Below are 13,194 nucleotides of genomic sequence, written 5' to 3'. Positions count from 1 at the left end.
GCTGCATTATCAGCGCTAGTAGCCGCAAGGAAGGCCTTACAAGGCGTACATTATTTTCTCCAGATCACTTCCCCAGTCTAGCCTTGAACTATACTAAAAGCGGCTAAGGATTAGGCTGAGAAGAAGTAGATTTTCCATATTTTTAACGTTTTGCTGCAGTTCCTCTTTAACCTAAATTACTGACAAGAGTCTTGTAATTCTGTATAATTCTCGGAAAAGAGGCCAATTCCCGGTGGTTATTCTAAAGGAAAACTCTGCTAGCATTAATCTTCTCTTTTTTATCGTCCAGACATGAACTCTCGTATTGCGAATGAAAAGCGAGCCACCAACTAACTACTTACCGTGACAGTTATTCGCATTACAAGAGGAAATATGAGACACACCTGACACGGAAGTGAGTGCCGTGCTCCCAAAACAAAGGAGGACAGGCCAAGGCCAATCCAGGAGTGGGCGTGAAAGTGCTGGGCGTGGGTGTGCGTGGCTGGGGTAAAAGCGAGCCAGAGGTGGGGTCAGGTTGGGGGAGTGGGAGGCGAGCAGCAAGAACCGAATGGAAGAGGAGGGGGAGGGAGACCGCAGCCCGAGTATACTTGGGGAGAAGGGAAGAGAAGGAAGTGGGGTACGGGAAGGGGGAGGGGTTGAGAGAGGGGGAGGAGGAAGCATTACCACGTGCTGGTCACCACTAGTGTTAGTGTCGAGGTCCACGTGTGTGTAAGGGAGGAAGAGGACCCACAGACATGCTGCGGGAACCTAGGATCAATACCTTCCAGCATGGCGGTTTGCCTTCTGATGGGGGAATTGGCCGGGGAGGGGAGGGGAGGGGGTGAAGAGAAGGCATTGCCAACGGTTGGACAGAGGGGTGCCAGCCACTCCAGAGAGAAGAGCAACAGAGAGAACGGAGCCACATGGGGCGGGGGAAAAAGAGAGGGGGAATATTAGCCCTGTTGCTGCTCTGTTCGAGAGCCACCAGCAACGAGGTGTCGAGAGGGAAAATGCATGCACGAGGAGCGAGACAAGTTCTTCTACCTACGAGCTGAATGATAATCAACATGCGCTTCATGTTGACCACATACATCTCCCCCTTTTCGAGGGGCACAAAACCACAATGCCGTAGTGAGGAGGCAAAGGAGACGCTCTCTCTCCAAAAGAGGGAGAGACCACATGGGAATGATCTAACACAAGGCATTACGGAATCAACTTGGCGCGTTCGACTGCGATGTGCTTCCTTTAAAGGCAGAGATGATGTTCGAAAGCGAGACACGCCCTTGGCCACCACACGATGGAAAAGAAGAATACAAGCCTCGGTCGCCTAGTGTCCGTATGCGTGTATGAGAGAGAGAGGGGGATTCTGACGTCACAACACCAATGCAGTGGTGGTGTCGGCCAATGAAAGACCTCTGATAATGATACAGAGATGATACAAGGGGATTGCCTAGACAGATATTTTTGCACTCGACAACCTCCTGACCTCTCACAACTAACCAACCTGACCTCTCACAACCTCCTGACCTCTCACGGCCTCCTGACCTCTCACTACCTCCTGACCTCTCACGGCCTCGCTCATATAGCTTGCACCTTGCTTCCATTCAACAGTTTGCATTAGGAAATGGGCTTTAGGTCTATCCCTCCTGCTACGACCCATGCCAGGAATAACGAACAGGAGGTTATTATAACCTTAGGCTTGGGCAACAGAACTAACAGAAGATTCCAATCTACAGAAAGAAATATGCTATCATTAAGTGAATAAACCAAAAAATACAAAAAACAAAATAGAAAAAAATTCTTTACTGAGGTTTACAGACAATTTAAAATGATTCACAACACAAATTCTCTCATCAGTAACAAGTAAGACGTTGTCTCTGAAGAATCAGATTCCTTAAAGCCTATTTCGTATTTTCAACCCGAGTACAACTTCCATTCATTATGATAAAATTCTCTCTCTCTCTCTCTCTCTCTCTCTCTCTCTCTCTCTCTCTCTCTCTCTCTCTCTCTCTCTCTCTCTCTCTCTCTCTCTCTTTTCGAAAGATGAAGCAGTAGGAAGAGCTGGTGTAGAACAGAGGATTGGATCACGCAGCGGAAGAATGCGGTTGTCTAGGACAAGAAAGTGAGGGTAGAGAAAGGTGGGAGTTAACCACGATTTCAGGATAGATCTTGAACAAATACACTTATTTCTTAAAATATTCTCCTGGGAAGAAGACTTGTAGAGAGAACGTTGATGAGCACATGGATCTCAGTATATATGTATGTATATGTATGTATATATATATATATATATATATATATATATATATATATATATATATATATATATATATATACATATACATATATACATATAACAGACTTACAGTGGATTTCTAGACAGAAGTGACTGGTTAGGTGTAGCAGTCGATCTGCACCTTGGAAATTTAATATTTTTAGGGCTGGAGTGATGCGAAAAGTCAGATATACAACCGATGCAGGGCTGTTCACCCAGAAGTTGTTGAATGAATGTTGAATATCAATGGAAAACTGCAGACCTTAAACTGAAAATTATACACTAAGAATAAAAGAGTTATATTACAGAAGTTATTGAGAATTGAGAACAAGAAGTTTATCATTTCACCTGTTATTAAACGGACACAAATGAACGTAGACAGTGATGACGATCACTTGAAGACCGAAAATTTTTTTTTTAAATCGTACATCAGAAGAGAAATGGGTGAAGGTATATGAAGAATTAAAGAATAATGGAAAGAAAAGCAGATGATTTGATTTATGGTTAATCAAATCACCTGATCTTCTTTCCCTGATTCTTGGGAAATTGAAAATTGTGACAGATAATGGACTGGAATGATAGTACGAGTGGCAGACTCAAAAAGTCTGTCCCAGTAAGACCTTGATTCCTATACGAGTTCAGAGGAATGAACGGAACTCGTAAGGAGGAAACATTTACGGCAGTAACACTGACACAAGATTGTGAAAAAACCACAGGGTATTGAGAATAATACGTAAGGAGTTTGAGGCTTAACGAATCAGAATTGTAAACTCTTAAGAATGATAATAGAAGGTGAGGGTTGTTACAGATTTGATAAGTTTCAAGGCTGTCAATTACAAGAATTTATCCTACTTAGATCCTGCAATTCATACAATGCTGTTAAATCATAGCAAGGATATTTTTTTCCTTAAGCAGTTTTTCTTACAAGAAGAATGAATCCTGAATTTCAGAGTGCCGCAATCCTACTTTCACAGAGGCCTCACCAACAGGAAGTCGTCCTCATAAATAATATCATATATATATATATACAGTATATATATATATATATATATATATATATATATATATGTGTGTGTGTGTGTGTGTGTGTATGTGTGTATGTATACATATATACATTAGCTTTTCTGCATATGAATAATCATCGATAAATGAAAGCACAAGTATAAAGAAATACCTATTTTATATATAAATATATATATATATATATATATATATATATATATATATATATATATATATATATATATATAGTATACATACATACATATCAAAATAATTCCAACTGCTCTACGTAGTCGACGACACAAAGTTCCTGTTAAAGCGGATAGCTTGAGCGAGTTATAAGACACTAGCCATTGTATTTGCTGACTCACCTCCGAACACCCTTCGCTGTCCGTTGATTCGGGGAAGGGAAAACTGACAGTGATTTAACCATCATTTCTCTACTGCCATTAAGAATTCTTGATGGTATTTGATGCCTGTATTTGTGGAAAGGATTTCGGACCTCTTTATCTTCTATCATATCGGTATTTACGTCTCTGAAACGACGGATAACAATAAGAAATCAGTCTGCGTCCATATGTCCACCTCAGATCCGAAGCCCAGACCGATGTCATTCCTGCGATACTCTATAAGGAAATTCCATCAAGATTTATGATATTTTAAAGATAAGACACATATATATATATATATATATATATATATATATATATATATATATATATATATATATATATATATATATATATATATATGTACTGTATGTATGTATATACATATATATAATATACATACATATATATAACAATAAGAAATCAGTCCGGCTCCATCTTTTCACCTCAGATCTGAAGCCTAGACAGATGTCATTCCCGCGATAGTCTATAAGGAAACTTCATCAAGATTTATAAATATGTTAAATATCTCATATAATTTATGTATATATATATATATATATATATATATATATATATATATATATATATATATATATATATATTGTGTTGTCAAATAAAGTTGAGACAAAATCATAATTCCGTGCTAGTTCGCACGTGTTTGTGTGCGTAAATGGAGAAAATCACAGATCAAGCTTAGAGTTACAACGCTACACCAATCACTATCTCTGCCTAACCTTGTCTAAGGGACACCAACATGCTTAAAAGACAAAGTGATCCTTATCTAAAACATCTACCAAAACAATTGTTTAATGAACCGTTCAGTGAAAGACTAAAGTAGAAGAAGAAGAAGAAGAAGAAGAAGAAGAAGAAGAAGAAGAAGAAGAAGAAGGGAAGAAGGGGGGGGGAGGAGGAGGAAGAGCTTAAAATATTTGGTCACTGTATACCATATCCCCTTTGCCTCTCGTATCAGTATTATCTGATTAATGTTAAAATAACTTTCTTATTGTTCCACTGTGGGAGAACTTTTTTTTTACTTTATTAATTATATTCGCATTTTTCGTCAGTTAATTATTCCGAGAATTCTTGATACGATTCTTGCTCGTCGTGCTAAAACTCTACGTGTATAATGCTGCGAGATTTTTTCATCTACGAAAAATTACGTATCAAAAGCCCGCAGTATTATTCCGATAATCCTCCAATTCTGCGTATCACACTGGGTAAATTACGACGAATTTGTAGTATCTTTCATCTTAATTATAAAAAAATTCGCAAATATTGGAATGCTTCGCTGGTGGTAAGAATAGAACGTAATATAAAATTTAAGCCAAATGCCAAGCGCTGGGACCTATGAGGTCATTCAGCACTGAAACGGAAACGGAAACGGAAACTGAGAGTTAAAAGGTTCTAAAGGTGTAACAGTTGGACAAAAACCTCGCAATTGCACTATGAATCAAGTGTTAAGAAAGGGTGGAAAGTAAGATGGAAGAAAGAGAATATGAACGGAGGTACAGTAAAGGGAATGAGAGGGGTTGCAGCTAGGGGCCAAAGGGACGCTGCAAAGAGCCTTAAATGGTGTATGCAGTGCACCGCATGGGGTGCACTGACGGCACTAACCCCCTGCGCCGGGATGGCTGGTGGCAAATTTCAGAGTTCAGTTAACACCCCAAAAAAACTCTACGGATAATTGCATCCATATTTCATTACGAGTTGAATGAAAAGTGAGACTAGCAATAATTTTCAGCATTTAGTAAAAGCAAAAGATAAAAGAAAGGTAAAGTAATCATATAACTGTGGTCATTCATTTCCTTGTAGCCAGTGCAAATTTTTGCCCCCACTTTGCAATTCCGTTTACCCTAGCTATCGTCTTACCGTGCTCCATTCGTTTACAAAATCACTGGGGAAAACCTTCACTGCAAATGCTGAAGGTTCTGAATAGGATATTATAAGAAATGCAATAAAAAATGCGAAAGGCAGTGAGAGCCGTTACATACGTCGAACACTTTCCACGATTTACCTTTCATTGTAATCAACGCGATCCTTTCTGATCTTTAATGCATTTCTAACCATTGTAGTTTGTGCGTGTCCCAACCTTATATTCGTTAAACAATTATGGATGACCCCTGTGGGAAACAAGGTTTTTCCTGGGTAGGTAAAATCACAAGATAAGGTGCCGGAAAACTAATTGGTTAAACATTACCCTAGGCTATATGCCTAAAAGACAAAAATGTCACGAGTCTACAGTAATTACAGGAATGCAATTATCCTTACCTTCCATAGCCTAAATTAGGGCGCCAGGACCTTACCTGTACCCCTACTGCACCCTAACCAGACATAGGACAGATCACCCAAAATCATAAGAACAAAATATATGAATTCATCTCAGCCTAACCTAGGTCACTGGGTCATAACTCGAATGGGACCAGGCCCTGTCCCCTCCCCACCATTGCTTGAAGGATATACCTTTTCCTAAGGCACAAATTAACTTCTCTTAGTTTGCTTTGTGAAGGAGATTATTTTAAAGAGGTGTTTTACCTCTTCTTTTTCATATACGGTTGTCAAAGATATCAATTCTTACAATGCAGCTACATCAGTTGCACTGTTAGACTTGATAGACTGTCATGAAAAATAGCTTTTATCTGAAAACATTCGAGTACTTAAGCACAAGAATATAGTTTTAATTGGTTTGAAATGGTAGTTCATTATTTTGAATGCCTTTGGATGACTATCTTATTAATAAAACCATTCAAGTTTTATTGGTAATACTGTACTCTTTTTTTTTTTGGGGGGGGGGAACTCGGAGCCATGACTAAAAACTCCACGAGTTTATGAATAATAAAGTAACTGATGCATTGGCATCTTTATTAGAATATTCAGCATCATTAGTTAACTTCACTGACTGTGCTCAAGATGACTGAAGAAGGGTTTAAACACCATGAGGTTACATCCACATTGAACAAATAAAAATAAAAGTAAAGATTAGTACCAACAAGAGACAGATTTTATTCGGGGTAATAATGGTGTGGACTACAAAATCGTCAGAAATATTTGAAACTTTTTTCAAAATAAACTTTATTTGGACCACAGCTCAAGGCAGCCCTAAGAGTGGTCTAAATGAGTTTATAAAACTGACATCATAGGAATAGGGTGTCTCGTCCTGTGATGTGGGCTACCATTATCTAAGCACTTACATTCCAGTAAACATTGCAGGGTCTGAAGACCGTGATACTTTGACTAAGCCTCTGAATTGTGTGAAATTTTACCTAGTTTCTTAGGTCACAGCAAGCGCCGTTTTTTCCTTATTTAAAGGTTGTTTTTGATGTTTTAGAATCTTCTTTATTACCTTTTCAGAATTCTGAACTAGAGCTCCTTATACATTGCCATGAACAGGCAATGGCAGCCAAAGAAATTGAACTAGAACAGATTACAAGACATTACAGTGTGCATCTGGAAAGGTACCTGTCTGAAAGCATACTCTGTATTATGGTTCACAAAAAGGGAGTCATGATGAATTAAAATTCATGCGATTGAATTCTTTGGAGGGGAGAGATCTTCATAAATTTCTTTATCCATGTAGTGGTCACTAACCTTTGGATTGGATTATTCAACGCGGGATGCTAGTTAATAAAATATGTGCCTACCATGAAGCTACATTTGAAGAATGGATAAAGCACTCTAGTAGGCTGCCCTAGGACATACCTTCAACATACGCAATGCTCTTAGTGTCTTGAGGATAGTCAACCTGTATCCAGCACTAGAAGCAAAGTTTTACATCAACTTCCACCTAACTCAACCCCATCAGTTACTTGAATTCTGTCCAAGACAGTACGCAGTTCAACCTCATACTCCATACTCTAAGGGTGGTTAGAATCACAGTCACAACCACACTTAGGTTGCCAACTATAAATAACTCTGGACAATGCAAAGCAAAGGATTTGACAGAGGTCCAGTTTTGGTTCAAATTGGAATTAACAGCAAGATAATACCTGTCGTGTTAAAAATACCTACCCCACTGTCATCACAGTTTTTCCTTGCATCACAAAAACCCTCCCCACCTACTTTGACAAAGTTGATCCATCGGTGGCCTCAGAATGCAATACATTTAGCTAAACATATGCAGTAGTCAAATCTTCAACTGACAATAAAGATATGAAATTTTTCCTGAATCTTCAAAATTTTCATTTTATCCAATCAATAAATTTGCAATTTATTAAAGGTCTATTTATCAAAACAAAACAAATCCTTTGGCCCACCCCTATGAAAACTACAGTATGTGAGCTCAGTAGTCTTTTGCCTACAGCATATGATGATAATAATAATGGTTTGCGTGGCACACTGTAGACAGCACTAAAAGTCCTTACGAGCCTGAAAATGTGACTCCTTGGTTTCACTGAACTAATTCATCATGTAAGAAATTGGCACTATTTTTCAACTAGCAATTTTATTGCACTGTTACGTCTGTAGCAAAAATCCAGATACCATATTTAAATGTAGCAAAAGAAAAAAGTAACAAAAGAAAATTTAAGTAACATATAATTTTTAAAAAATAAAAACCTGATGATATTCAAATGTAACTTGCATCATTATGAATATTAAACTTGGCAAATAAAAACAACATATAAAACTAAATTTTATTGCATTAGGAAAAGACAAGGATACAAGAAACATTAATATCAAAAGAAAAGATGAAATACTAAAATAAAAGAAAACATAAAAGAGGTTTAAATATGAAAAAAATGTTTAATTACATTGGTAAGCGTAGGAAAAGAAAAACATGATTGTGAAATTAAAGTAATAAACTTAAATCTTTCTTCCCTTCATTACAAATGCCTTATATACATTACTATAGGGACCCACATATGAAGTCTCACTCTTTCCATATGTCACAATCTACAGTATATATTTCTTTATTGTGTTACTGTATTAAAACATATCACTGGATATGATGCTTTTCACTAGTAAATAACCCATACAATCAGTACTAACATTTTTATCAGTACTTTCACTGCATGTACTATTGAAATGAAAACTACCTGTATAACTACATAAAAATTACATAAAATTTCCAGCCTCCCCTTTTCATTCAGTTTTGATTTAATTGATTTTATGAAATTTAGGCTGTCAAGCTAAGCACTGGGGCACTTTCAGCCATTCAGCACTTAAGACAATGAAAGGAGGGAGTTGGAGTAGCTGGACAGCAAGCTAAGGTCTAGGAAATAAGAGATGAAGAACACAGATCTAAAGGTGGAACTGGGAGAAAACTCACACATTTGCATCAAGAAGCAATAGTCAGAAAGTTGAACAGCAAGACTGCGGAAAGGAAGCAAGAATGGTGGCAGAGTAAAAGACTAAAATGTATGTGCAGCAAACACCCTTTAGTAATGCCTGCAGTGTACCTATGTGAGGTGCACTGATGGCATTACCCCTCTGCAGGGTGCAGTCATAATAACAACTCACTTAATGGTAATTACTCCCTTGGCAGGAGCACAATACTTCCAGTTGCATTTGCTCCTAACTGCACCCACTTTTTAGCCTTGTACTTCACCTCCATTCAACCTTCCTTTCTGCAGTCTTGCTGTCCTTTAAGTGTTATTTCTCAGTGCAACTGTGTGGTTTTCTCCCAGTTTCGCATGTACATCTTTGTACTTCACTCCCTTTATTTTCCAGATCTCTTGATCTTGTTGTCCAACCACCCCAGCTCCCTCTTTTCACTGCCATAAGTGTTGAATGGCCAAAAGTGGCCCAGTGCACGGTTTCACACCCTGAATTTCATAAATAAAATCGAAGCCTTTATGAATGTGGGTGCTACTCTGTTACATTACAACTGAATTAGAATAATTTCTACATTACAGTAGAGAAATCTACATTTATTCTGTAACAGTTGTATATGGTTCAAAACTGCATTAACAATTTTATTTTATTGTTCCTCAAGTCATCATAGGATGTGTAAGTCAGCACTAAAAAGCTAATTCCAGACCTATTATTATAACTTTAATCCATATGCTGATGATCAAATGAACTTACTGAGAAATTACATGTTGCTAAGGTTCACAAAAATGATAAAGCTTACCCTGAAGAGAAACTGTCTAACCAATAAAGAAACTTTGGAAAACCACTTTGATGTAGATTTATCCAGTAATTCCTTTACTGTGCAGAAAAGTAATAAAAAAAAGGCACAATAAGACCATATTCGGCTTGTAATAACCCTCATACTATGGTTGAATATGTAGTATACAGTGTAACTTTTGAAACAGCAATGAAATGGCTTCAAGAAATATAATTCTCCGTCTAATTTTTTTTAATGAAGATTATCCAATACCACTCATTTCTTTTCAAACCAAACAAAAGGTAATGAAAAATAAATGAATGCTGTAAATAAAGTACGAAAGAATGAAAAATAATACCATTATTTTTGGCAAAGATGATAATGAAATGATGATAAAAATGAGGCTGGCAAGTGTATACTGTAAATAAAAATTATAAGAAATTACATTACTTGACTATCAGAGTTACGTATTAGAAAAAATTATCTCAATCTCTGCAAGAGAGACTTGATAGCATCTAGAGTGTGCAAAGGTTCTAAAACACCTTCCTTGCTATCTCTTCTAGCTCATTTTTCGAGATTTACTCAAACAGAAAAGGCACTCATACCCTACAGATAATTCTTTCTTAGGTGACAGAAGTCTCTCCACCTTTCCTACTCTCCTTTTCTTGCTCATAGTTGCAATGGTGAGTTTTAAAAGTAAAGTACAGTAGTCATAAAGCTGGTGCTTCCCATACCACTTTCTTACTGTACACCAAACAGATGAGGGGAGACTCGTGTATGACTTTTTGTATCTAACTCTTTAGTCAGGCTTATCACTTAGTCAAAGATGCCTTTCAGGTGCTCTTAAAAAACTTGTCATATGACACCTGGCATTTAAAAAAGAAGAAAAAGGGTCACTTCTCATACTCTTATCAGGTAATACATACATGCATGCACGACTACTTGGACAACATTACTCTTGCAATATTATACACAATTTGAGGCAATAATAAAATTAGTTTTAATTACTTTTCTAATTCAAATTAACTAATAAAATTAATATTCTAGCTTCATATTCTCCAAAATTACAGGTTATGATATCAATATTCAGTTACAGTATCTCAGTGCCAGTCACAGGATTCAACTTTCATGGCACTCAGCAAACAAACTTTTGCTTTTCAATGAAAAGACACAACAGTTTTTGCTTTCAGGAAGGTACCTTTCCAGATGACATGTTATGAATCAAGTCTTGGATGCGCTTTAGCTCGCTGTAACTTCTTGTAATCTGTTCCAGTTCAGTTTCTTTGGCTGCCATTGCCTGCTCATGGCTATGTATGAGGAGCTCTAGTTCAGAATTCTGAAAAGGTAGTAAAGTATATTCCAAACACATCTAAAATAGGTTTTAAGGAAAAAATGCCTCTCGGTACCTAAGATGCTGCTTTCCTTTGATCCAAGAGATTAGATGAAACCTGAGAATGCAGGATCAAAATTCATACAACTCAGCCAAATCAATGTATCCCAGTCCTAGTGATCAGACCCCACAACTTTTACTAACATACGAGTTTTCCGCTAATGGTGGCTCACAGCATAGGAAAGAAGCCACCCTTTTGCATGAAGTCAGTTTCATGTACTCACAATTAAACATCTAATAGCATCAATCCATATTTTTTAATTCAATAAAAATCGAATCTTTTCCAATTGGTATTAAAATTTGAGGAGGGTCAGAGCAGCTGTACCATTGTAAAATTGAAATCCATCTTCAAGCTTCATCAGCTCAGTCACTGAATTAATTAATGATGCTAAAAATTCTGATAAATAAGCTAAGACCTCAATTACTTTGTTCAGTTATAAATATTTTGTGTTTCTGGTGTTCATAATGTTAGAGATGGGCAAATGGGGAAGAGAAGGAACAAAGAACCTTATGTGGTGAGGGGCAAGCTTTAGAAGTAGAACATTTCTGTTACCATAATTCTTGTTAACTCCGTGAGTGCACATGGCCTGAAAAGTCAATGGGACCACATGTATTTATTATTTGCTTGACTGCTTTTCATCTTATACATGAAAGATAGTTGATGCATATTATGCTAAACTTAATGGGGTGGTGATGGTGAGTTAAGTGAAGGTCCAAAGTCAATGTCCGCTTATTTTCATTGGACTTTTGTTAACAGTGACCATTTCCTACGTTATCATCTGTGTACATTTTTTTTATCTTAATTCTTAGATGATAATAAATACTCTACTTTTACATTGCAAGTCTCAACCTAAGTGTTACTACGCTTTTTTTACTATCCTCTCATTATTATCATTCATCTGTTATTCATACTCTGTCCTTACAGTATTTACATACACAGTGCTAGAATACATTATAAATTTCTAGGGGATCAAATTGGATTGTGGAGCAGGTATTTTGAAGGCAGAGTTTTTTTTTTTTACATATTACCAACTGAACATGTTAAAGAGAAAGAAATTATTGTATCTACAAACAGAGCAAAATTGTATGTCATGTGTATAAGAACTGTACTCCAGTTCATGGCAGAGACATAGTCACTTGAAAGACAACAGGTAGTTTTGAAGGTGTCTGTTTACAAAAGGTTATGACTCATAGCTGTAGTACAGCGGGAAAATCACATTACAAACGATACTGGAGACTGATATGATGTCTAGAAAACATAAGACTGAGATGATTTCGTGTGATGAAGTCAGAAACAGTTAGTCACTTGATTAGTATGTATAGAAGTACTGTATCTCAACACAGACCGATAACAAAGGCCTAGAAAATCATGGAAAAAGGGGCATAGATGAAGACCTAATCAAGTGGGTATTCAGGAAAATGAGCATAAAACAGAAGAGAACTCATTTTACATCTAATACTATACAGAAAATATATGTACAAATTTCAATAAGGACAATCAATTATAATACTTGTTTTAGATTATTTTCAAAATCTAAGGGAAAAATCCTAATAAAAACTTACCTCTTTTTTCACTTCAGCAAGACATTTCTCCAATCGGTTACATTCCTTCTCCAAGCTGTCATAATCTTTACCACTCTTTTTCACATCGTCTTCTAATTTTTTATTTTGTGTCTGCAATTCTGGAAAGAGAAAATCACAACTGATCATCATATTTTATTTACAAGTACCCTCTAAGGAATAAAATGGTTTTCATGATAAAATTAAGTTTCATATATACTTACCAAGTAATTACATGGCTATACTTTCCTACTCGTGTAGCAGCTAAAATTTGAAGTTCGAGGTAGCGATTCTATTGTTTTTGTCTACGTGACTACCCCACCCACTATAGGGGAACACTAGGAACAACAAAACAGAGGAGCTCCCTTCTTTTATGCTTAATGTCCATGAGTGGGGAGGAGGGAGGGCTCTGATCTGTAATTACTTGATAAGTATATATGAAACTTAATTTTATCATGAAAATACCATTTTCATATAAGTAACTTACCAAGTAATTACATTGCTGAATCCCACACTGATAGGAGGTAGGATATACAGTATGGACATATTCTGA

At 36.8% G+C, this 13,194-nt stretch overlaps 1 protein-coding gene across 3 annotated transcripts in view; it reads right to left on the bottom strand.

Moving 5' to 3' along the window:
- Window positions 1–8,264: 8,264 nt before the first annotated feature.
- Window positions 8,265–13,194, bottom strand: part of LOC136839483 (protein CIP2A) — a 29,991-nt gene continuing 25,061 nt past the window's right edge. For all 3 annotated transcript variants that reach the window (XM_067105592.1, XM_067105591.1, XM_067105590.1), the window contains exons 17-19: window positions 12,645–12,763; window positions 10,890–11,027; window positions 8,265–10,557 (exon numbers count right to left, since the gene is read on the bottom strand). In XM_067105592.1, the coding sequence (XP_066961693.1) occupies window positions 10,525–10,557; window positions 10,890–11,027; window positions 12,645–12,763 (290 nt within the window). In that variant the 3' untranslated portion in view covers window positions 8,265–10,524. The remainder of the gene's footprint in view (window positions 10,558–10,889; window positions 11,028–12,644; window positions 12,764–13,194) is intronic.

Source organism: Macrobrachium rosenbergii, chromosome 6 (assembly GCF_040412425.1).
Source record: "Macrobrachium rosenbergii isolate ZJJX-2024 chromosome 6, ASM4041242v1, whole genome shotgun sequence".
Classification (NCBI taxonomy): domain Eukaryota; kingdom Metazoa; phylum Arthropoda; class Malacostraca; order Decapoda; family Palaemonidae; genus Macrobrachium; species Macrobrachium rosenbergii.
Note: the sequence above shows the minus strand (reverse complement) of the source record. Positions and strands in the feature narration are given on the sequence as shown.